The sequence below is a fragment of the Schistocerca serialis genome, chromosome 1 (genome assembly GCF_023864345.2).
Source record: "Schistocerca serialis cubense isolate TAMUIC-IGC-003099 chromosome 1, iqSchSeri2.2, whole genome shotgun sequence".
Taxonomy (NCBI): domain Eukaryota; kingdom Metazoa; phylum Arthropoda; class Insecta; order Orthoptera; family Acrididae; genus Schistocerca; species Schistocerca serialis.
The window spans coordinates 517,961,709-517,988,251 of record NC_064638.1 but is presented as its reverse complement, the minus strand read 5'-3'; the positions used below and the strand labels follow the sequence as shown (position 1 = coordinate 517,988,251).

Sequence of the window (26,543 nt, the reverse complement as noted above, 5' to 3'; positions counted from 1 at the left end):
AGTCTACATTTAGGCTTTCATTATGTTTATAATTGTATGTATTATTTGCTCCTATCTAAAAATGATTCTCTCTCTCTCTCTCTCTCTCTCTCTCTCTCTCTCTCTCTCTCACACACACACACACACACACACACACAGTGTGCCAGAGTCACTGCTTAGAGGTAGACAAATATCGGCACTTTTGTATACAATATTATAGCCCAGTTTTATTGTGTATATTGTTGTTTGAGAAAGCAAATTTTAGGTATGAGGGTAAAAGGTACTCACCACATCTCATAATTAAATTTTAACACAACTTAACTGTAGTATTTTGGTGTTTACAACTTGTAACCTATTTGTTGTTGCAGTTTCTGATAGTGCTTCTGCAAGTGTTAAATTGTGTTGCTGAAAATACTTTTTGGCCATTTTCTATAAATCTAAAAAAGAAATTTAAAATGAAGCCGTAGCAACCTGCTTAAGTCTCAGTACCTTCCATGATCACGTTTTAGATATTCTTTTGTCCAAAAAAGTTGTCAATTAGTAGTTTAGGGGGCTGATTTTGTAAAAATTTGTCTTTTCAGATTGTTTATTTCAGGACAACTTTTGTACTACACACTAGTGTAATGTGAAGTAAGGTAATGGAGTTCAGAGGTCAACAATGTTCATATCTTCAAGAATAATGAAAAAGTGTAAAACACTGTCTCCCATGTTAATTCTCTGGCAAAAATATCTGGCAAGCAGCTTTAATTTTCTTTAGCTTCTCAGTCTGTCTTTATGCACTCATACACACTGCAGTACACGCACGTGCACACTGATGTGAATGTCGGTGTTGTTCGCAGCAAGCGTGCGTGTGACCGTGCATGTCCCTGCGGGCAGAGTTCGAGCCGGACTCAGCACAACTGCTACACATTAGTCTGTATGAGTGTATGTACTAGTCACTTTCTTGCGGCTGCTAATGTAGCAATAACTAGCACTGATCACACATGACATGTTTAGTTGCACAAGGCACTGTCACTAATCTGCCCATAATTAATGTGTTTACTAAATTTTACCCTTTTGTAGTGGCTTCCTTCTGTGATGGTTATTTCGCACATGTAAATTAGAAGATATTTTTTTTCTTTTTCCCCCAGGCACTCACGAATACAGCCCTCTATATTTGTAAGACACATAAAGATTAACTCCAAGAAGAGATTTTAAATTTTCTTATCAGAATTTTAAAATACACCTTGCTTCTTACAACCTGTCAATTACAATAATAATTTTCAGTTTTCTTTGTCTTTTTGACTTTAATGGTGAAAAATCTTATTACAGTGTTAGAAGCTCAGGTAAAATGCACATACTGTTCCCACATAACTAGCAGGTGTATTTGCATGGCTAACATCACTGACAAGATAATGGTTAGTGTGGAGTGCAATTAATTACAGGAATGGTGGATGAAACATTTTGTGAAATGAGTGATGTGTTTTAATTTGATACTTCTGTCCTAACTAAAATAAAATTCCCTTCAGTGCAATTGCACTCATTGTAAAGGACGTACAGAAATATGCTTTCATTAAGGATAAAAAAGGAAAAAAAAAGTGAAGTTATCAGTGACTTTGTATGACAATTCAAAGAGGCACAAGGTGAAATAAGAGGTATTGAACTTTTGTTGCATCAAATGGTCAAAGTTGGGAGATGTTCCATTTGTAGTATTAAAGAACTACTGAATAGATGAAATAGTGTATTTAATTTGTTTCTAACTTTAGAACTTCTTGCCTTTATATAACATTTATTGTCAAAATAATTCGCATTCTATAACCATTATGTATCGTAAAGTATCCTTTTTTGAACATTGCTATAATGCAGACTCTTCTAAAGCAAGGAACTGTAGTTTCTTTTTTTATGCTTGGTTTGCTTGATACTTGAGAGCTGTAAGAATCATAAATTCAACTGTTATCAAATTGATGATGATTGTAAAATAATAAACTATGGCTGTTACTCTCTGAGCAGGTAAATGCATACATTGAAAAAATTATTTTTTATTTTTATTTGCGAAAATATTGATGATCATCATATAAAACCAACTTCATAATTTTCTCATAGCAGATGAGTAGACAGAAACATTGTTGGTAATTGGATAATGCAAATATTTAGGAGAAATGAGGTTCATTGCTTTTTGTAAGCCCACCATGTGTGTAAAATAATTATAACAAAGTGAGTATTATAATATGCATCATGTACAAACAGTTAAAGTTGTTTCAAATAAACTTACTGACTGTACATGGATGCCAATATTCACGTCTGTTTATTTGGTCATAGAATATCCAAAAAGCTATAGACTGCTGTCTTTATAAAAGATATTTTCAGCGGTCACCATAAAAGTTTTCTTCTGTATCGTATTCATGGAACACATTGTCGTATCAAAATACTTGTGCAGGAGCAGTTTGCATTTGTGGCTTACTTCAGGATCTGTATGACTGAAAACAGCAAAATGGATTTATGATCTATTTCAGACACCTTTTGAGACCTGTTCCACTGAAGTATGTGTTACTTAGATTTTATCTTGCCATGACAAGTTAGGTGCCATGTATTATGTGAGGTGTGTGTCTAAAGACAGGTGCTATCTGAATGAAACTTAGAATGGGACTGTTTGAAGCCTATGTCACCTATAACTTTTCAATAAGCCACTAGCTACATATATGAAATAGGTAATTGCTAGGAACAGGATTGATAAAGTGGGTAACCACAGCCAGCAGACTTGGTGAGCACATCCAGCTTATGCATCAATAAGTGTTTGTATTTTGCCACAAGTAAATTTATGTTGAAAAGTGTTCTCATTAACAGCATGTTCTTACTGACTAACAGTAGAATGTTTTCTTGTGTTTCAGAGCCTGCTGTCTATGAGGTGCCTATTGTTTTGAAGTAAACCATTGTCATTACACTTACCCATACCCAGTGTGAAAGCAGAACTAGAGATTCTGTGATGATACATGTTATTAATGTTGTGTGTGTATTGTTAACAGTTTAAAAAAAACACTAATTAGAGATTTTTGTAAAAAAAAATGTTTGTTGTGCGTTGCAGATTATTAACACTGTAATGAGAGAGATACAAATAACATGCCTGTGATATTAAGTATAACGTAGATGTTGTCTGCTATAAAATGTGTGTTGCAGTTACAAATTTGTCATTGTTAAATGTTTTGAAGTGAAATGTGTGTTTAAAATAACACATTTTTAAAATAATTATTTATGTTGTTGATGAAATTATATGAGTCTGTATGGACAGTGCCAAAGAGACCCCAGCAGGTATGTTATTTAGCCTTGGAGACTGTTACAGGTTAGTAGCAGTTCGAAAGTCTTATTCAACTTTTACTGGTGTGCAAAAACCTAAAAGCCAAACTGTGCCACTGTTGGGGGCACTTTTTAAGGCAAAAAGAAAAAAATGTTTGTCAGTATTAGGGCATTGCCTTTTATAATAAATACAGACTGTAGATATAATTATAGAAACTTTAATTAGTACACTCATGCAAATTATATAAGGAATTAGTAGCTATTATCAAACACTTCCATAGTATTATAAACCTGTTGCCAAGCATTAAAGTGATGTGTCAGGTGCACTCCTGTTCTACAATAGCATTTTTAGTGTATTGTGTAAATGTGTGATATAAAAATGAGTTTGAGTAGGTTTTCTATTACATGAGGACAAGAAAGTCCTCCATTTGTTTTTGGAGATTTAGACACTTTGAAAGAAATGAATCTTAACCAGGACATGTTTATGAACTTATTTTTTCTTGCCATAATATTATAAATGGCATTTTTAAATTTGATATGTTGATGAGTAATTTCTACAGTGAGTAAATTATAATTTTTGTTATTAATTGGCATTACAGACTGTTTAGTTTTGTTAGCAGCTATCTAATTGTGTGACAGTACTAGGGAAATTGACTGTGACAAAAAATACTGCAGCTGCACATATAGTGTACTAAAGAGATTAACATCAAATATGTAATTATTTTTTATGAAAAGTTATATTAAAATATGCCTTTTTTGCTCTTGTTTCACCTCGAAACCATGTATTTAAAAAGTATATTTTTATAGTGTGTTTTAAAATAATTAATCATTGCAGTTCATATAAATACCCACTGGAAAGGAAAAAGTTACACAGTCACTGTTTCTCCTTAAAGAACATTTGTTTGTACTTCCATTTTCATATATAGTTCATAATGTCATTTTGTCTATCATCTTTCCCACTGTATAAATTTCATGTTTTTGCCAGGCAAGTATGCTTTCATACCTAATGAATAATGTTTAATCGTATATGTATACCCATTTTCCTTTCTCTGTTTACATTCTTATTCTGCAACACAAAGTAATCATTATTCTGTGAAAACCCGCAGTTCTGTATGAACTTATTATTGCTTTGATGCCATACTTAAAGTACTTTGTTACCAACCAAAATGTGAACAATCATACACACAATTTTGTTTCACTTTCAGTAGTGGTATTTAGATGTTTGATAATGAACAACTGTCATCCGTAGTACTCCTTTTCATATCCTATGAATGGACTGTAAAGTTGTTCACTTGTTATTTACATTGAAGTTTATTGGTTCTGTTATATTTCAGCAGGAATTTACATGATATATGTTACAAAATTTTGCTTTTTGGTGTAGTAGAAAGTGTCCTTAACTATGAAATACGCATTGAATATGAAGGCTAATACTTCTGCCCCACCACCACCTGTTTTTATCCCAGCACTGTGTTTTAGAATTGGATGCTTACATGCAGCTGCAAGTAAAACTAATAATTGTCATTTGCTGTGAAATGTGTGCTGATAGAAATTAATAACTCCAGAATAAAAACCACAACAATAATGATAGATTGCTACTTGCTACATGGAGAAGGCATGATTCACAGACGCTACAATGAAAAAGAATGCTACAAATGGTGAGCATTTGGACTATGTCCTTCGTCAGAAGTAGAAAATTCACACAAGCACAAATCACACACACACACACACACACACACACACACACACACACACACACACATGGCAACTGTCATCTCCAGGTGCTAAGCACCAACTGCACCTTCATCTTATGCGAGTAGCAATCTAGATGGGATGGGCAGTGAGAGTATGGAAGATGATGTGTGGGCTGGGGAAGGAGGGAGATAGCAGGGTAGGAGTTCGGTTGGGGGGGAGGGGGGGGGGGAGGAAGACACTACTGCTACGTGTGCGAGTATGCAGGGGTGTAATGATGGCAGAATAAGGCTGCTTGTTTAGCATGAGGAGGCTGTTCTGGCAGGGGGCAGGTGGGGAGGGGAGAGGTAGAGAATGGGAAAGGACTGTGTTGGCGCATCAATGGGATAGAAGGTATGTGCAGTGCTGGAGTGGGAGCAGGGAAGGGGATAGGCAGATGAAGGACGGATACTGGTGAAAGTTGAGACCAGGGATGTTACTGAAATGAAGGATACGTTGCAGTGAGAGCTCCCATCCCTGAAATTTAGAAAAGCTGGTGTTTGTAGGAAGCATCCAGATGGCATAGGCTGTGAAGCAGCCATTGAGGTGAATCACATCATGTTTGGCAGCATGCCCAAGGGCTGGGTGGTCCAACTGTCTGTTAGCTACTGTTTGGCAGTGGCTATTCATATGGCAGACAGCTTGTTATTGTTTTACCCATACAGGATGTGTCATTTTGTTTGCAGCAAATTTGGTAGATCAAATGGTTCCTTTCATAAGGACTCTGTCTTTGATGGGGTAGGAGATGCCTGTGTCAGGACTGGAGTAGTTGATAATAGGAGGATGTGTGTGGCATGTCTTGCATCTAGATTTGCTGTGGGGATATGAGCCTGTGGGGCAAAGGGTAGGGGTGGACAAGTACAGTGCTTAGGTTGGGTGAGAGGCTGTTTACAACTTTGAATGGGGTGTGGAGGAAATTACTCATTTTCAGGCATGATGAGAGGTATTCAAAAACCTGGTGGAGAAGACAGTTCAGGGAGTGCTCCTTTGTGGCTGAACAATGGGTATGTGGAGACTGGGACAAGGCATATGAAATATCTGATGAATTTTGACTGTGCAGCTTAGTGCACAGAGACTTGAAACTGCCTGGCAGATTAATAATGTCTGTGTGATTGGGACTCAGACCAAGGATCTTCACCTTTCGGGGCAGGTGGTCTACTAACTACCCCAGGCAAATTAGGAAAAATTAGGGTCATAATTTATAAAATTTTGAGACTTTGGGAAAACACTCATAGGGCATGTAATAGTAAGAAATAGAAAAAGTTTCCTCCCCCATTGGGAGAGCATTCCTCTCCACCACCCCTTATTTCAGTTTTTTATGTTTTTTTTATTTTTATGAAAATGGTTCATTTTTTGAAGATTTGTATTATAACAAATAATACTTTCCAAAGGTTATACACATATTTTAAGCAAGGTAACCAATTTTCAAGTTGTTCTATATGGAAGACTGAAAATTCATTAGGCTATGAGTTTGGCATAAGTTCCAGATTTGATTTTAATTCAGTTGCATCTTTCTCATGTTTCTCCACAACTATATACATAAATAGAAACATATATAGGGTTTTCCAGGGGGAATGATCAATATTCAGGATATAACAGGAACAATCATCAAAGTAATAAAGGCTATTGTGAGGTACATCCCTTCTACTGAAAAAAAGTGTTCATAGCTTGTAAGGTAAACCCACGTTTACTAGGCTTTTGTGTTTCAAATGATCATTCCTGGCAAATTCTTCCTGGGTCACCCTGCATGTAGCACATAAATATTAATACTAAAATCTGAAGGTAAAACAGAGAGAGAGACATATTTCTTTTAAAACTGACATTTATTGATTCAGAACAATTCTGCTATGCAGATTTTTTCCGGTGTTAGGCATCTTAATATTTACACCGAAATAAAAATTATTTTAGAATTATTACTGTCTTAATAACACATTTACAATTATCATATGTACATCACATATACAACTAAAATACCGCAGTATCTGTTGAATAAATAAGCTGGTGTATATAATTATTTGCAGAAAACAATCATCCAGATATTCTGTCAAATCACTGCAGGTCACATTAGCACAGCTTTGTCCTCGATAGCATTTGTGTGTTGTTGTGCAGCATAATTCAGGCTTCACACAATTGAATTTTCTTCCGCACCCTTGACTGCAGCCACGTGAAATGGGAGTAATATCTTGTCTGAAGCATGTGGTCGTTTGACATGAATTGGCGAGAGGAATGACTTTGAGTCCTTCTTTGGAGGCATGCTGTGTCAAAATCGTGACAGGCAAATGAGAGTATGACAGCATTGCTTGCCTGACACAAAAGTATGTTAAAACACTGAAATCGGAAAGCATTTAAGGTGTCGTCACCAAGACTTATTCCTGTTTTTGTGTGGAAAGGTAGGATAATGCTTTTGCTATGGCCTCAGGAGATAAAGTTTGATTGTTGAATATTCATGGAATTTAATGAAGATGCAGGAATCGGTTGAATGTTTGAAAGCCCACAAATTACTTTTACCAAACATTGCTGAAGTGCTGTCACTACCACTTACTGCATGAAGAAATAGGATTCCACAACATTTTTAGAGTGGTTTATTTCTTTCAGCTTCCTAAGCTGCATTCTTCAGCACATATGAAACAGTATTTTTTTGGAATTGAATGGGTAACACAAAGACGATCTTAAACTTCTATCATCTACTTGTGCAGATTTCTGCTTAACTACTTTCTTTACATTACATTGCTTAATATATTCACATCGACATACGTTGTGCACCTTGATCATTTCAGTGCTTTGTAAAAGAGTATGAGCTTCACCCTATTGTTCCTTGCTGACATATATCCAAGTTTCTAACCCCTTCGTCACTTTTGATGTCTCTACTTCCAAAATAGATTTACTGCGAATAAAACATGTGGTAGAGTTCAGCATTATTCTTCTGTCAGTTCATAGAAAAGTAAAGAGAGTAAGAAGAAACACTACATAACATAACAAACTGAACTCTCCTGCATGGCTTTAATAAATTCACAACATAATACCAACTAAACTGGACACATATAGGGAAAAAACAGGGAACCTGAAACAGGACTTGCTGTATTCATTATTGGACACCTAATCCTGATTTCAACAATACCAAACAAACAAGAAATTTTATCAACTTGAAAACACACAATATATTTCCACATAGTTAAATTACTCCTTTCATTTCCATAACTGATTAAGCAATAAAAATTGCAAAAATCATTCATTAACAGAATGCTATTCTAACTCTCATATCTCAAACACTTTTTGCCTGACAAAATATGCACAAGTCCTTTTTTGTGTAGAACTTTGGAGGAAGATTCTTTTTTTGTAATTGTAGTTTTCTTCTAAAAATGACCATTTTGTGCTAAAATTTAAAAAATTGTGTGTGTGTGTGTGTGTGGGGGAGTCAGGGGGATGTGCCCTCTCTACAGGGCAACAGCTCCAACCAATACACTCTATATACGAGGGGCATTTGAAAAGTCCATGCAAAAATAAAAACTACTTGACATAGTCTCCTTTTAGACTCACACACTTCGTCCAACGCTGTTCTAATTTGTTGATCCCTTCCGAATAATAAGAGTTGTCCAAGTCTGCAAAATAGCTATTAGTTCCTGCAATTGCCTCCTCTTTTGAATAAAATCTTTGTCCCACCAGCTATTTCTTCAAATTGGGGAACAAATAGTAGTCCAAGGGAGCCAAGTCTGGAGAACAGAGGGGATGTAAAATGAGTTGGAATCCCATTTCCAATAATTTTGTGCCCACAACTGCTGTGGTGTGTGCTGGTGCATTGTCATGAAGGAAAAGACCTTTTTTTGCAGTCCAATCGCCGTCGTCTTTCTTGCAGCTCGGTTTTCAAACAGACCAATAACAATGAATAATATGCACCTGTAATAGTTTAACCCTTTTCCAGATAGTTGATGAGGATTATGCCTTGCGAATCCCTAAAGACAGTTGCCATAACCTTTCCGGCCGAAGGAATGGTCTTCACCTTTTTTGGTGCAGATTCCCCCTTTGTAACCCATTATTTAGATTGTTGTTTGGTCTCAGGAGTATAGTAATGTATCCATGTTTCATCCACAGTGATGAAACGACATTTCAAGTCCTGCAGGTTCTGAACAGCTGCAAACCATCCTTGCAACACTTCACATGATTCCATTTATGGTCAAGCGTTAGCGATCGCGGAACCCATCTTGCGGATAGCTTTCTCATTTCCAAATGTTTATGCAAAATATTATGTATCAAATTCATTCGAGATGCCCACAGCACTAGAAATCTCACGCACCTTAACTCTTCTGTCATCTGTCACCATATCATGAATTTTATCAATGATTTCTGGAGTCGTAACTGCCAGAGGGTGTCCAGAACGTTCAGCGTCATTTGTGCCCATATGGCCACTCTGAAAATTTTGAAACCACTTATAAACTGTTCTAATCGAAGGTGCAGAGTCACCGTAATGTTTATCAAGTTTCTCTTAAATTCTTTTTCATCCATTTTGTGACAATCATTAACTTCCTTGATTCACACAAATGCCAAACACAAAGAAATAGACCAATATGGCTGAAACTTGGTGTGCATTCTTTCCAAAGATGCTACTAACTAAACATGACCTCGATACGTGCCGGTGGTGCCATCTCTCAGACTTTGTACGGACTTTTCAAACGCCCCTTGTAAGTATTTTCCTGAAGTTTCAAAACTTTATAAATTATTTCACACATTCGTTCTAATTTTGACAAGTTTATCTGAGGGTATGCCAACTAATCTATCAAAGCATAACTCACAAACCTCCCTCACAGCTTTAGTTCCACCAGTATCTCATGTCCCACGTTCCAAACTCCACAGAAGTTTTCTTTCGTAGGTAGCAGATGGGGGTACTGGCAGAAGTAAAGCTTGCGGGGTGAAAATGAATTCTGGAAACAATTCCACATGCTGTGGCTAGGCCACATCTCCACAATATCATTTATTACAATCCAGCAAGGTGTAAAGGAGAACTTCTGTGAAGTTTTGAAGGTAGGAGATGAGGTACTGGCGAAAGTCAAGCTGTGAGGATGAGGGTGGATCATGAGACGTCTTTGGTTTTTCAGTCAGTAGAGCACTAGGTTGCGAAAGGCCAAGGTCCCAGCTTTGGGTCCTAGCCCATCACATAGTTTTAATCTGCCAGGAAGTTTCATGTGAAATCTTTTTCTGGACGAGGTTGGGAGGGTAATTTCTGTGTGTGACAGCCGCAGTGAGACCTGTGGCATATTTGAAGAGGAGCTGCTCACCACTACTTGTGCGATGATTGTGGATGGTTAGGCTATATCAAAGGGCCTTGTTGGTGTGGAATGGATGTTCAAGTGTAGGTATTGTCATTGGTTGGAAGGTTTGATGTGGATGGAGCTACTGATGTAACCATGCTGGAAGTGGAGATCGAGGAATGTGGCTTATTTGGCTGAGGAGGATCATGTAAAGTAGATGGGGAGATGTTGAGGTTCTCGAGGAATTCGGATAGGATGTCCTCACCATCACTCCAGATCATGAAGGTGTCATCAGGGAATATAAAACAGATGAGAAGTTTTGGATTTTAGGTGTGTAAAGATTTCTTTAGATGGCACATGAATAGGTTAGCACAAGGTGGTGCCATGCAGGAGCTCATTGCTGTACTATGGATTTGTTTGTAGGTGATGTCTGCAAAGGAGATGCTTGGCCTTCCATTGTTTCATACAATATAAAAATTATTAATCATGCTGTATCTTCAGATTCTGATAAAGAGCTTTTCATCAGAACGGAAAGGAAACTTATACAGCTAGGGAATGGAAGAGGGGGTTGTACATGAACTAATGAATGGAAGGGTGAAGCACATCCTTGGCTCAAATGAGATGTACAAAAACAATTATTATAAAAGCAGGCTATTATTTTCCCTTGAAAACACACACACTAGTGTGAAAAGGGTTTTCCATTCTTGGTACCAGACAGAGAGGAAATGAAGAATAATTGTCTGACAGAAAGTAACATGGGAAAGTTAAAAGTGAAGCATGTATGTAACTTATTTCTGGTGTTCATTGATTTAAATGTCAATATTTGTGGTGCCATAGGAGATATAAAACAATAAACAATGGAGTGGATCCATGGTTTTCTTAGTAAGTTCATTAATAAGTTTTGATACACATCAATCCAGATTACTAGATAGAAGTGTGATAATGGTTTATCTTTCATAGAACATAATCAATAATTGTTAAGTATGGAAAAGATTTTTGGAAGTGATCACTGGAGTTGCAGCAGGATGTACAACTTGTTATTCAGCAGTATCTACAAATATTTCCCAGTTGCACTTTTTCTTCTCCACTGAGGTGAGAGGGAGCAATTGAGACAGGAAGGTACAAATTCATCCTAAAAAGTCAAAAGATTATGAAATCAAACAATGGAAAATCCAGGAAGGAATGTTGCTACTCACCATATAGCGGAGATGCTGAGTCACGATAGGCACAACAAAAAGATTCACACAATTAAAGCTTTCGGCCATTAAGGCCTTTGTCAGCAGTACACACACACACACACACACACACACACACACTCTCTCTCTCTCTCTCTCTCTCTCTCTCTCTCTCTCTCTCTCTCAAGTAAATGCAACTTGCACACATGTCTGCAGTCTCAGAGAACTGAAACCACACTGCGAACAGCAGCACCAGTGCATGATGGGAGTGGTGACTGGGTGGGGGTAAGGAGGAGGCTGGGGCGGGGAGGGGGAGGGATAGTATGGTGGGAGTGGCGGAAAATGAAGTGTTGCAGTTTAGACAGAGGGCAGGAGAGAAAGTCTGGTGGCGGGAGGGGGTAAGTAGCGGAAAGGAGAGAAATAAAAAGAAATTAAAAGACTGGGTGTGGTGGTGAAATGACGGCTGTGTAGTGCTAAATGTTGCAGATGTTTGTAGTAAGTAGGTGTTTTAACGTATAATGTTTGTTTGTTTGTGGATGAGCATGAAATTGAAAAGAATCCATGTGTTGATACATAGCTGTTTCATCACTAAAGAAAGAAAGAAAGAAGAAAATTGTTTTTGGATTAAAGGAGACCACTCCCCAAAAAACAGAAGTGTTGAGTTGCCAATAGGCATGCACCAAAGAAAGAAAACTTGCTAGCTTTCGGGGTTATCCTTTGATTAGCTAAAGGGAAAAAAAACACACCACACATGGACAGAGATGTGTGTGTGTGTGTGTGTGTTTTGTACTCTAGTTTGTCAAAGGGTAAGGATAATTCCGAAAGCTAGCAAGTTTTCTTTCTTTGTATGTGCCTTCTGACAACTCAGTGCTTCTGCTTTTCAGTGAGTGGTCTCGTGTAAACCAAAACTATTTACGTTGTACAAGAATTTTCCTACGACCCATAAGAAAATTAGTCTAACTTTGTCACTGAGCTATCATAAATGTATTTTGCATTTAGTGCATAACACTGCACATCTGGGGCTATCTGAAATTTAATCATAAGGCAAATAATCTATAGTATAAATAAGATTTGAAAGCCGAAATGTTTCTCATCTTGCATATAAAATTATTTCTTTCCGCCAAAAATTAAAACTGACTTTCCTCATCGTCATAGTGCCACATGGTTATTGGCCCTCGGCACAGACATGAATGAGGTAAATACAATCGGACAAGGCGGGAAAAAAAGAAATATCATGATACGCCAATGACATCTGTGAGTTGGAGGAAATGGACACAAAGAAAGAGGGTAGAGATCACTTTTTATGGATGACTACTAGGAGAAGGAAACAAGCAAAGAATGGAGTAATGAAGTGATAAATGTGGGACTGCTACTTAAGGAGTGGATATAGACTGAGTGCATGAAAGTGAGTTAAACCTACAGTACTAATGGTTAATTGGTGATAATGTCACGTCAGGAAGATTCATTTGGGAGGATAGTGAAAGACGCATTGCAGCTGTACTGTTTATTAGAAAAGCTTGTACAATAAGAGGATGCTGTGACTAATTGAAGAGACTGATCTGTGTTTTTAATTTTTGTTGTAGCTGTCGTGTGATAGCAATAATACTTTGTAAAGCTGTGCATAGATATGACTGCATGTATTCTGCCAATGATTGAACTGATGTATATGGGGCATATGGATGAATGGAGAATATCTTTCACTGGAATTTAGTTACTAAAATGTCATAGGTGAGTAATTTACAAATAGTAATAATGTCTCACACCCATACAGCGAATACTGGGAGAGAGAAATATAGCCTGACTGTCTTGGGTTAAACAAAACAATTCTGGATGATATTGTTGGGACAGTTCCAAATGTAAAAGGATAAGGTAATCGTGTCATTTGAGACCAGGTCCCTTGAATATCTAAGCAATGTGGGAGGGAAACTTGACAGAGAATACAAAATGTAAGCCCCGTTAAAACTCAAAAGTACATGCAGAAATCAAGAGGCATGGCTTGTGTGTTATCAAGATTACTTTTTCTTGTAAACCTCGGGCATACAGCTAGATTAATTGATAATTGTAGAACAAATTTTCAATGACATAAGGTGCCATCATCATCAGGTTACTCCAGTCAGCAGGAGTAACGTGATGGTGATGGACCATTACACCATTGAAAATTTGTTCTACAATAATCAGTTGATCTGGCTGCATGCCTGAGAGACTCTCTGTCAGCATATTCATAGGTAAAATCTACGAACACACGTGAGATGATTGTTGGTGGAACTAGTATGATATTTGAGAAGATAGCGAATGTACATCATTAATGAGCATGAAGACTATGACATCTAATACAGAATTTTTGATTTGGTGTAGAGTCGTGAAAATTTCAGAAAATTGATAGTGTTTGATGAATTGTTCATAATTAAGGGATTGTTAAATATCATTTATATGATTTGAGAGAAATGCTTTGGTCCACAATCTAACCAAGCTGCCAGCAAAAGAATAGGGTTACGGGAAATGTAATCCTATGAGCAGAGGAGTTTTGTTGAACTGAATTTTTCAATTTTACTAGTGTTTAGTCTCAAAGTCCTTGATTATAAGTTTGTAGGAAAAGATAGATTGCTACTTACCATAAAGAAGAGACATCAAGTTGCAGACAGGCACAATTAAAAGAAATTCAATATAGCTTTCAGCCACAGCCTTCATCAGTAAACACACACACACACACAAGCAAGCAAGGGCACATGACTGCCAACTCCAGCATCTTGAGCTGGATGCTGGAGCTGGCAGTTTTTTTTGTGTGTGTGTGTGTGTGTGTGTGTGTGTGTGTGTGTGTGTGTTTACTGATGAATGCTGTGGCCAAAAGATATATGTGAGTGTCTTTTAACCGTGCCTCTCTGTAACTAGATGTCTCTATCTATCCTACATTGTTGATACTCTTACCTGGAGTTTCCATTGTTTGATTATAAATTTGTCATTTCTGATGTGAGGGCATGTTTATTAGTGGGAAATCACTGTTTCAGTTTGCTTAGTCTCTTGCACAAAGTTTATTGTTGATATGAAATCACTCACCTAAATAGAAGGCTAATTTAAATCAAATTATGATGTTGAGTTTATAATGTGAGGACTATTTATTAGTGGGAAATTAAATTTAGGCAGGGAGAGAATAGAAGCTTTTGAAATGTGGTTTTACAGAAGAGTGCTGAAGATTAGATGGGTAGATCATGTAAGTAATGAGGAGATATTGAAAAGAACTGGGGAGAAAAGAAATTTGTGAGCAAGAAATGAATACATTAAGCATGTTCAAAAGGACGTGGGCTGCAGTACTTATTCAGATATGATTTGGCTTGCACAGTACAGAGTGGCAGAGCTGCCTCAGACGTCTCTGAACTGAAAACCACTACAAGAACAGTCTCTTACACAAAGCATATTGCTGATCACGATATCACTCATACAAAGAGAAGAGGTAATTTAAATCAAGTTATGATGCTGAGTTGTGCAAGTGTCAAGGTATGTTTCTAACCAATATAATTTATGTTAGGTATTGTCTGCTGCATGTCCAATCTGTAAGCCATTTATATTCTGGGATGGGGGAGAGGTTGTATGCACATTACAGTCTTTGTCACTGTGTTGCTTCTCTCTCTTCTTTCCACATGTTATGAGCCCTCACCTCAAGTTCCGAGAAACAGTCAGGTGCATTGTTCCTTGTGTGTTTTTTTCTTTGAGGGGTGGTCCATATACTTAGTTTGTTGGAGAATTCATGCACTAGAATTCAGAGAGAGAGGCCATCAAAGTTCCATAATGATCTAAACCAAACACCCTCTGCAATTTCTTCTCAAGATGAACATTGTTGTCTCTCCATATTGCTGAGGGCTTGAGACCTGATGGTACACTTAACAAATCAGATATCGCCAATCTCTTGTTCAGTTCAAATGGTATGAGGAACTGCTGAGTGGATGATGTTAACTGCTTCTGCAGTTAACGCTGACATGTTCTGAGGGTGGGAGTGTGACCACTTTGCATGGAGATCAGAATACAAGAAAGCATTACTCACATACTGTCTAACTTTCAGCCTGTCAGTGAATGTTTCAGTTACATTCACCACTGAATTTGCATGGTTATAGATCTTATGTTATTAATGTTGAACAGATAAATGTTTCATGAAGTGAGTAACTGAGAAAAAGAAATTTTGAAGTGCTGATTAGATCGGTAGGAAGTGTTCCTGTGAAGTAGTACTTCTTGTTTCGAGAGAGAAACTGTAATCTCTGCGAAGAAGTTCCTCCAGCTCAGTAAATTTCTGAGTTATTAGAGGCTACTAAGTTTTTAATCTGTACAACAAAAATTTGTCTACAAGGAAATGCTGTCAAGTATGAAGAGAGGTTTCTGCCCCTTCTAAGAGCCGAAAATTGGTCAGTGGGGAGGCAAATTCGTGATACAGACTCAAATGCAATGGTACTGCCTTTTCTCTCATTTGGTGAGCTAACTTGATTCTGCTGTGATGGATCTGTTTATTCCAGGTATCCTATGTAGACATTGTCTTGAAGCATAATAAATATTTTCTCTGCAGTGATTACATGCTGTGTGAGGTACAAGGTCACTACTTTCACGAATATCATGTTGCACTCATTGCAGCATATGAGTAAATGTTGCTGTTCTCAACACCAGCCCATGAATCCTCTTGAGCTTATATTATGAACTTTACCACATAGATTTTTTAACATATATCCATGTGACCCCCCCCCCCCCCCCCCTCATGAACCATGATGGACCTTGCCGCTGGTGAGGAGGCTTGCGTGCCTCAACGATACAGATAGCCGTACCGTAGGTGCAACCACAACGGAGGGGTATCTGTTGAGAGGCCAGACAAACGTGTGGTTCCTGAAGAGGGGCAGCAGCCTTTTCAGTAGTTGCAGGGGCAACAGTCTGGATGATTGACTGATCTGGCCTTGTAACACCAACCAAAACAGCCTTGCTGTTGTGGTACTGCGAACGGCTGAAAGCAAGGGGAAACTACAGTCGTAATTTTTCTCGAGGGCATGCAGCTTTACTGTATGGTTAAATGATGATGGCATCCTCTTGGGTAAAATATTCCGGAGGTAAAATAGTCCCCCATTCGGATCTCCGGGCGGGGACTACTCAAGAGGATGTCATTATCAGGAGAAAGAAAACTGGCATTCTACGGATCGGACCCTGGAATGTCAGATCCGTTAATCGGGCAGGTAGGTTAGAAAATTTAAAAAGGGAAATGGATAGGTTAGAGTTAGATATAGTGGGAATTAGTGAAGTTCGGTGGCAGGAGGAACAAGACTTCTGGTCAGGTGAATACAGGGTTATAAATACAAAATCAAATAGGGGTAATGCAGGAGTAGGTTTAATAATGAATAAAAAAATAGGAGTGCGGGTAAGCTACTACAAACAGCATAGTGAATGTATTATAGTGGCCAAGATAGACACGAAGCCCATGCCTGCTACAGTAGTACAAGTTTATATGCCAACTAGCTCTGCAGATGATGAAGAAATTGAAAAACTATATGATGAGATAAAAGAAATTATTCAGGTAGTGAAGGGAGACGAAAATTTAATAGTCATGGGTGACTGGAATTCGACAATAGGAAAAGGGAGAGAAGGAAACATAGTAGGTGAATATGGATTGGGGCTAAGAAATGAAAGAAGAAGTCGTCTGGTAGAATTTTGCACAGAGCATAATTTAATCATAGCTAACACTTGGTTCAAGAATCATAAAAGAAGGTTGTATACATGGAAGAATCCTGGAGATACTAAAAGGTATCAGATAGATTATATAATAAGGCAGAGATTTAGGAACCAGGTTTTAAATTGTAGGACATTTCCAGGGGCAGATGTGGACTCTGACCACAATCTGTTGTGAACTGTAGATTAAAACTGAAGAAACTGCAAAAAGGTGGGAATTTAAGGAGATGGGACCTGGATAAACTGAGTAAACCAGAGGTTGTACAGAGTTTCAGGGACAGCATAAGGGAACAATTGACAGGAATGGGGGAAATAAATACAGTAGAAGACGAATGGGTAGCTCTGAGGGATGAAGTAGTGAAGGCAGCAGACGAGCAAGTAGGTAAAAAGACGAGGGCTCGTAGAAATCCTTGGGTAACAGAAGAAATATTGAATTTAATTGATGAAAGGAGAAAATATGAAAATGCAGTAAATTAAGCAGGGAAAAAGGAATACAAACGTCTCAAAAATGAGATCGACAGGAAGTGCAAAATGGCTAAGCAGGGATGGCTAGAGGACAAATGTAAGGATGTAGAGGCTTATCTCACTAGGGGTAAGATAGATACGCCTACAGGAAAATTAAAGAGACCTTTGGAGATAAGAGAACGACTTGTATGAATATCAAGAGCTCAGATGGAAACCCAGTTCTAAGCAAAGAAGGGAAAGCAGAAAGGTGGAAGGAGTATATAGACAGGGTCTATACAAGGGCGATATACTTGAGGACAATATTATGGAAATGGAAGAGGATGTAGATGAAGATGAAGATGAAGATGAAATGGGAGATACGATACTGCATGAAGAGTTTGACAGAGCACTGAAAGACCTGAGTCGAAACAAGGCCCCGGGAGTAGACAACATTCCAATAGAACTACTGACGGCCTTGGGAGAGCCAGTCCTGACAAAACTCTACCATCTGGTGAGCAAGATGTACGAGACAGGCAAAATACCCTCAGACTTCAAGAAGAATATAATAATTCCAATCCCAAAGAAAGCAGGTGTTGACAGATGTGAAAATTACCGAACTATCGGTTTAATAAGTCACAGCTGCAAAATACTAACGCGAATTCTTTACAGACGAATGGAAAAACTGGTAGAAACAGACTTCGGGGAAGATCAGTTTGGATTCTGTAGAAATGTTGGAACATGTGAGGCAAGACTTACCTTACGACTTATCTTAAAAGAAAGATTAAGGAAAGGCAAACCTACGTTTCTAGCATTTGTAGACTTAGAGAAAGCTTTTGACAATGTTGACTGGAATACTCTCTTTCAAATTCTGAAGGTGGCAGGGGTAAAATACAGGGAGCGGAAGGCAATTTTCAATTTGTACAGAGACCAGATGGCAGTTATAAGAGTCGAGGGGCATGAAAGGGAAGCAGTGGTTGGGAAGGGAGTGAGACAGGGTTGTAGCCTATCCCCGATGCTATTCAATCTGTATATTGAGCAAGCAGTAAAGGAAACAAAAGAAAATTTCGGAGTGGGTATTAAAATCCATGGAGAAGAAATAAAAACTTTGAGGTTCGCCGATGACATTGGAATTCTGTCAGAGAGAGCAAAGGACTTGGAAGAGCAGTTGAATGGAATGAACAGTGTCTTGAAAGGAGGATGTTAACATCGAGTATAGATTTAAGCATCAGGAAGTCGTTTCTGAAAGTATTTGTATGGAGTGTAGCCATGTATGGAAGTGAAACATGGACAATAAATAGTTTGGACAAGAAGAGAATAGAAGCTTTCAAAATGTGGTGCTACAGAAGAATGTTGAAGATTAGGTTGGTAGATCACGTAACTAATGAGGAAGTATTGAATAGGATTGGGGAGAAGAGAAGTTTGTGGCACAACTTGGCTAGAAGTAGGGATCGGTTGGGAGGATATCTTCTGAGGCATCAAGGGATCACAAATTTAGCATTGGAGGGCAGTGTGGAGGGTAAAAATTGTAGAGGGAGACCAAGATATGAATACACTAAGCAGATTCAGAAGGATGGAGGTTGCAGTAGGTACTGGGAGATGAAGGAGCTTGCACAGGATAGATTAGCATGAAGAGCTGCATCAAACCAGTCTCAGGACTGAAGACCACAACAACAACAATCCATGCAACTGTGGTAAACTGATTGGGTTAATTTTTGTACAAGCATCATTATCCCCTCCTCAATCCATTTGATAATCAGTTTGCAATACTTAATTTGTAGCTTCATAACAGTTCAAGTCACATCATGGGTTCAACTTTTCTCACACAGTGCAAATTATCGTAATTTATGAGGATTTTGTCTGAATATTTTGTCAACCACTTGCATATTTTCTTCTGTTCTGGATTCCTATTATCTTCTACAAAACTTGTACTCATGTATTTTGAACATTACTTTTTGCTGCCCTGTGCATCTGGTAAGGCATAAGATCATTACTCTGTTCATCATCTATAGTTGCACAGGAGACTGCTGTACTTCAGAACACGATGTCAGTTACACCCAGTCATGTCTTGCTGAACAACGAGCCATGGTTTGTCAGTGGTAAAATTTTGCAGTTATTAAAAATATTGATATTATTTGATGAACAATAGTGAAGAGTTCTAAGTAATTTCCTGTAGGAAGTTAATTTTCACATACATTATTTGCTGTGAGAGGTCTCCCCAATGTACCTTATGATAAACGTGGATACATCTTACGAGGTGGTAACACCACTGTCTCCTATTTATCGCAGAAACCTTCTTTTTGAAGTGTATCGTATTGGTTGTACTAGGTGAAAATTAAAAATTATGCTAAAAATCTCTACAGGCTTCATGCAGTATTTAGTAGGTTACTTTGTGAGAATTTTTATGATGACATCTGAACTCTTGCAGAGCTAAATTTGCAGAATGTTCACCAAATTACTGTACATATTTTTAGAAAATTAATCTGAGAAACTGATGATTCACAAAATGTTGTAAAAATTCATAGGATTAGTACCATAAAGACAGATAACTGTTAGTTATAAATAATTTTGTTGCAAAGAAATTTTTACAATAATGATTTAATGCAAATGACCCATGTTGGTGGCTTTGACAGCCATCCAATACTGGGCATCACCATTTTGATAGATGGAACTGAATATCAGATGTCTCCTCTGTTCCACAAATGCTTTAACAACCTAGATTAATCTGCTGTTTCCAGCAGATACGTCACCAGTTCATGCAGTGAAATGATGTTGAAATATTTAGTAATAAAGGGTGAGATTACGTGATGTTTGTCCTATTACAAAGAGTGAGGTGGCATGTAACAAAATTGAATAATTCAACCTGGGGTACGGTAACGGTGTTTGTCATTGTTGAATGGTTGATGGGCAAGGTGAGAGTTCTTAGAAAAACCATGACTAAATAATTTTGGCTGGCCACACAATGCGGTCCAATCTCCAATCATGAAGGTGTTAAAATTTTCATAGAGGACAGTATGGAGGATATGCTATGAATATCTACCAGTAATTTAAAAAAGATAATTGGAAATGTAGGAGGCAACAAAAAATTGTGATTTATATAAACATACCCAAAACAAAAGTAATGAAAATAGAAGAGGCACACAGCCCAATAAATATGACGCTACAGAAAAGAAGCCATAAGAAGCCGAGTCCTCACATACTTAGGAAATGGCATAGTGTAAATGAAAACTATGCCAGTGAAATAACAAAAAAATGTTTAACACTGACAACAATATCAATAAAAATTGAACTGAGACAGGGATTTGCAAGATTATTTATTTGGAGTGTAGTTACATCAGCAGAAAAATGCTTCTCTTGGACCACAAAGAAGGTGAATTCATCCCCCCCCCCCCCCCCACCCCACCTTAAAAGACTCTGACAGAAAAGTGAGGAATTGGCTGTCTCCAATGCTCATCCCACCTTCCTCACCAAAAATTTGGACGTGCAATCATATTCGCACTATTTAACACGGAACATTGTAAATCTTTTTAACCAGTCTCTCTTTCATACTCAGCATCTCCCTCTCACTCCCACTGTCTATATATGTCTCTCTCCCACTGTCTCCTTTTTCTCAAATTGATTTACAGTATGTCCCATTGCCACTGTTTTCTCTCACTTACACCGTCTCAATTCGTCTCCCTTTTCCATTGCCACAGTCTCCACAATACCTCAGCAGCTCAAAAGTTCTGATGGGTCCAACTTACTTTTCCCACTCTACCCATGTGTTCAAAATTTCTTTTCAAAATGTGCCCTCCCTTATACCTACGCATTAAAGTACACTCCTCAATCCTATGTATGGTCTCCGCTCATCTGTTTTTCATTTCCACTGTGTCCTCTCTCTTTTGCTCTGACTGTTCCTGTCTACATTCATCTCTCTTTCTCTTTTACTGGCGGTGTCTATCACTGACTATCAATACACCACTGTTACTATCTCCATCCATCTGTCTTTCTCTTTCACTGCCATTTTCTCTCTCCCACCATCACTGTCTCCTCTCTCTTTCCCTCCCACTGGCAGTGCCTCATCTCTCTTCCACCATTATTGTCTCTCTGCAACTCTCTTTCAGCACAAAACAGCACAAATACATTCACATGCCGCAGTTTTTGGTGAGGAAGGCAGAATGAAGATTGAGGCATCTGGTTCGTGTCAAGCATTTTTTCCATTTTGTACTCTAGTACAGCAGGCTGTGCTCTTTATATCAAACAGATTCTATAGTTCAGTAAACATTCATATACTTCATACACACTGACTCATATAAACAACAAATAAGTATGCATAATCTTCTGGGTACTTTGCTCATTGATTGTAATTCATCAAAAATGTCTGGCTTATGTTTCATGTCTGAAAAGAGTAAAAATGTTGCTGGAAATATTTTACTGCCTCTGCAGTCTTTACAGTTTTATATAATTTTTGTCGGTCATTTTAATTCTTTCCAGGCATGGTAAGATCTTTTTTAGCCCTATCTTTGTCACTGCAGTATCACTTTGGATATATTTGTTTAGGTGTGAAGCGTTCATTATATACAGACAGTGCATCAAAGTTTTAAACATGAAAAAATGCTGACTAAAAACAGAGAGAGCGCACCAAAGCTTTATGGGTGTACGTCACTTAAAACTGCTTTTATGCCTCAGATTGGCTATTACATGCATACTTATGATAAATTTGAACTTGTGGATCTCTGTGATGGTTAATGATACCTAAAAAAGGTTCAGGATTCCACGAGAATGTCATCTTGAGAACATATGGTAAAAATTTTGATACTTCGCCATGAATAAAAATTACAGAACGGACCATCCCACAACTGGTACTTTTTGTACCCAGAAACTCATATTTGGCTGGCTGAATTATTCTTTTCCACTACTTCTGTTCATTCATAATATGAATGTTATTGCTTCAGTGCTTGCTAGATCTCTCATTGTGCAGATGTCTCCTGTGGTTCTCTGAAAGTAATGTGACACATGGAAACAGTATGAGGAAATCAATATGTTAATCCATGATGACTTTATGTGATTATTCCATTTGTGGTACTGGCAGAGAGCCACAAAAGTGGCAGCAAATTTCATCTTTTAAACAGGACATGTGATTGATTGATAGTTGATATTTTTAAAATTTTGTGATTCTAATTTCAGCACTTAGCTTTGGAATGAATGAATGGGTACACATTATTCTTGTTAAACTATATTACTAACAAAAGGATAACTTTATAATTTTGTAACACAAATTTTGAACCATTGGTAACAGTTTTTCAAGTACTAATTCTAAAGTAGGCAGTAGTCATTGTGAGATCCATACCACTTTTTTTTGTGTGGGTAAATGCTGAGATTTAATTTTTATGTAACTGTTTGGTCAATACTTGACTGACTTTAAATTGTGTACAACAATGTATCATATGATGTGAAATGCATTCTAGCTGTAGGGAATGCAGATGACTGAGTATCATGATCAGAAGTTTTTGAAACTCCATGTGTACCACTGCTGCAGATTGTGCATTGTTTTAAAATTCTTGGAGCAGTGTAAAATAACATCCTTTTGTTTTTCAGCATTCTTTCTTGCCCAATAAATCAATTTAATTAAAAATACTTTTTAATATTCATTGTCTGATCAAAACTATCTCGATACGTGGCTGAAAATTACTTACAAGTTCATGGCGCCCTCCATTGGCAATGCTGGAATTCAATATGATGTTGGCCCACCCTTAGCCTTGATGACAGCTTTCACTCTTGCAGGCATACATTCAATCAGGTGCTGGAAAGTTTCTTGGGGAATGGCAGCCCTTTCTTCACAGAGCGCTGCACTGAGGAGAGGTATCAATGTCAGTTGGTGAGGCCTGGCACGAAGTCTGCATTCCAAAATGTGCCAAAGGTGTTCCATAGGATTCAGGTCAGGACGCTGTGCAAGCCAGGCCATTACAGGGATATTATTGTCGTGTAACCACTCTGCCACAGGCCGTGCATTATGAACAGGTGCTCAAGTGTGTTGAAAGATGCAATTGCCATTCCCGAATTGCTCTTCAACAATGGGAAGCAAGAAGGTGCTTAAAACACCAATTTAGGCCTGTGGTGTGATAGTGCTACGTAAAACAACAAGGAGTGCAAGCCGCCTCCATGAAGAACATGACCACACCACACCACAACACCACCAGCTCTGAATTTTACTGTTGGCACTACACACGCTGGCAGATCGCGTTCACTGGGAATTCGCCATACCCACATCCTGCCATCGGATCGCCACATTGTATATTATGATTCGTCACTCCACACAACATTTTACCATTGTTCAATCGTCTAATGTTTACACTTCTTACACAAAACAAGGCATCGTTTCGCATTTACTGGCGTGATGTGTGGCTTATGAGCAGCCGCTCGACCATGATATCCAGGTTTTCTCGCCTTCTGCCTGACTGTCATAGAACTTGCAGTGGATCCCAATGCAGTTTGGCATTCGTGTGTGATGGTCTGCCTATTACACATTACGACCCGCTTCAACTGTCGGTGGTCTCTGTCAGTGAATGGATGAGATCGGGCTGTATGCTTTTGTGCTGTAAATGTCCCTTCACATTTCCACTTCACTATCACGTCGAAAACAGTGGACCTAGGGATGTTTAGGTGTGTGGAAATCTCGCATACAGGCGTATGGCACAAGTGACACCCAATCACCTGTCCGCATTCGAAGTCCATGAGTTCTGCGGGGTCTCCATTCTGCTCTCTCATGAAGTCTAATGACTACTGAGATCACTGATATGGAGTACCTGGCAGTAGGTGCCAGCACAATGCACCTAATATGAAAAACGTATGCGTTTGGGGGTGTCCGGATACTTTTGATCACATAGTGTATGTTTCCTAAATTGGCCTCTTGTTTGGTCAATGGGACTTTAAATATTTAGTTCGCATTTACTTTCATATAACATTTGTAAAAATGATCTAGTACCATTAAAAATAATCATGAACTTTAAATGCTTTTTTATAATTTGCAAATTGAAGATCACATTTCTTTAATTATGTGTAACTCCCATTAACTTTCACTTCACAAGTAGAAGCTCTTATACTAAAGAAAATTTAAAGATTTTTTTTTAACACTAACTCTTTGAGTCCTTCTGATTTAATATGACATTGAAATATTTATCACCTTTTGTGCAATTGTAGTATGGCAATCATGTAAAAGACATGAAATGACCATCAAACACATGGTTAGTTTTTATATGATAGCTGTTTATTCGACATTTGAGTAATTATAAGTGTGAGCTACCTTGCCGAATTAGAAAAGCATGCAATATATATAGCAATCTTGTTTGTGGAAAACAAACTTAGCTGCATTCTGGAAGTGAGGCATTTTCAGTTGGAAAATTATTCATGTTTATTGTTTCCCTAAAATTTTATTTGCCATTGGGACAGATAAGTTACAGGGGTGTTTAAATGTACAGAACTTTCATTTATGTGGCGAAACAATACTTACCATTTCAAAGACCTATCATCTTCAAGAAGCAGTACGGTATCCAAAAATTATTTGTTGAAGTCATGTAAAGACAGAAAGATGTGCTGGTACTTCTTTGTGAGAGAAAAGTGGTTTTTTGGAGGTTGAAGGAATGGTGAGCAGTCACATATCACTTAAAACTCAGGTAAGAGGGGTCCAGCTGTAGGAGGAAGCAAAGATGAGGAGAAACAGAGTAGGAAGCATTGACAACTTCAGTCAGAGTTCAAAAATTGGAGCAATGGAGTGAGAAGTGAAAGTGGATTAGAAGAGGAAGAGAAAATTAAAAGTAGAAGGAATAATACAATTAAAGAATAGCAATCTAAATTCTAGCTCACTGCCATTGAGAAGCATCAAGCAAGTAGTGAAATTCCCATTTGGTGTCCAAGGTGGTTTAGACACTATTTTTCTTCAAAAAAGGTCTTTTCAGTCCCTGTAGATCCATCCCAATTTAAAATTTCTGTAATTGTTACGAGTCAGTGTAGATGAATGCTTGGATATGTCCAAATTTGACATAATGTCAAGCTGTTATGTTCTTTGTTGGCAACAGTGATGATGATGTGGCTGTCCTGAAGTGTCGAATTAATGTGAAGTAAGAGAGCTCCCAAATAAATGAGCTCACCAATAATGAGCAGCATTTTATTGTGATCTGCTCTTTTCTGCATCTTCATTAGAAATGATGGATATTAATCTTACTAAACTGCAACTCCTGGTGACCTAAGTATTTTTTATCAAGTGAGATTGTTGTACACAATCCATCAGTGAGACAGACACCTGCTGGTGCAGTCTTATATACACTGCCGAGCAAATTTTGTTGATTTCTTTCCTTTATAGCAGCATTTGTTGAGTTCACATATCACTGTCTTACCAGTAACATTGCCACTTGTGTGTATCAGTTGCAGTACAAACTTATAGATCTACTATACTAGCTCACATTTCCTTTTTTTGAGGCCCAGGTCACCAGACCACAGATGCACATTGATGATCAACCTGGAGATAACTCAATTCCATCCGTGTGTTACAAGAAACCTCCATCACCAGAATCTGACTGGCAGAAAGGCCACCTAACACCAGTTCTTGTGGCTCATAACCTGGTGCAAACCCTTCTAATTGATGTCATTCCAGTAACTTAAGTTCCTAGTGTGGTATGTGTGGCTGTATCTATTTAGCAGAGGTGAATGGGATGAAGAAGTTTAGTGCCTGCCTGTCAAGTAGCCTCAAATGGACTCCTGAGTATGATTTTCCCATTTTCCAAATACATTGTTATTGAAAGTTTCCCTCCATGAGACACTACAATGAAGGTTAGGTATTTAATATATACCATCAAAGCTCATTTTGGTGGCAGTAAGTCTACACCAGCACCTCTTACCACCTTGCTCGGCAAATATTGGTGACAACATTCCCCCCCTCCCCCCCACTAACGTGTTTCAGACCAGATACCCACGAAGAGAGATTGGGGTGTAATATCCTGTTGACGTTGAGGTCATTAGCAAAAGATTACAAGCTTGATCT

The 26,543-nt window shown here is 38.1% G+C and overlaps 1 protein-coding gene across 3 annotated transcripts in view; it reads left to right on the top strand.

Annotated features, from left to right (window-relative positions):
* LOC126474282 (serine/threonine-protein kinase par-1-like) overlaps positions 1–26,543 on the top strand; it is a 420,752-nt gene that overhangs the window by 338,486 nt on the left and 55,723 nt on the right. Inside the window, exon 20 of one of the 3 annotated variants that reach the window (XM_050101749.1) lies at positions 819–903. In XM_050101749.1, the coding sequence (XP_049957706.1) occupies positions 819–892 (74 nt within the window). In that variant the 3' untranslated portion in view covers positions 893–903. Of the gene's footprint in view, positions 1–818; positions 904–2,826; positions 3,376–26,543 lie in introns of those variants that run through there. The other 2 variants (XM_050101764.1, XM_050101756.1) reach the window with 2 other exon arrangements.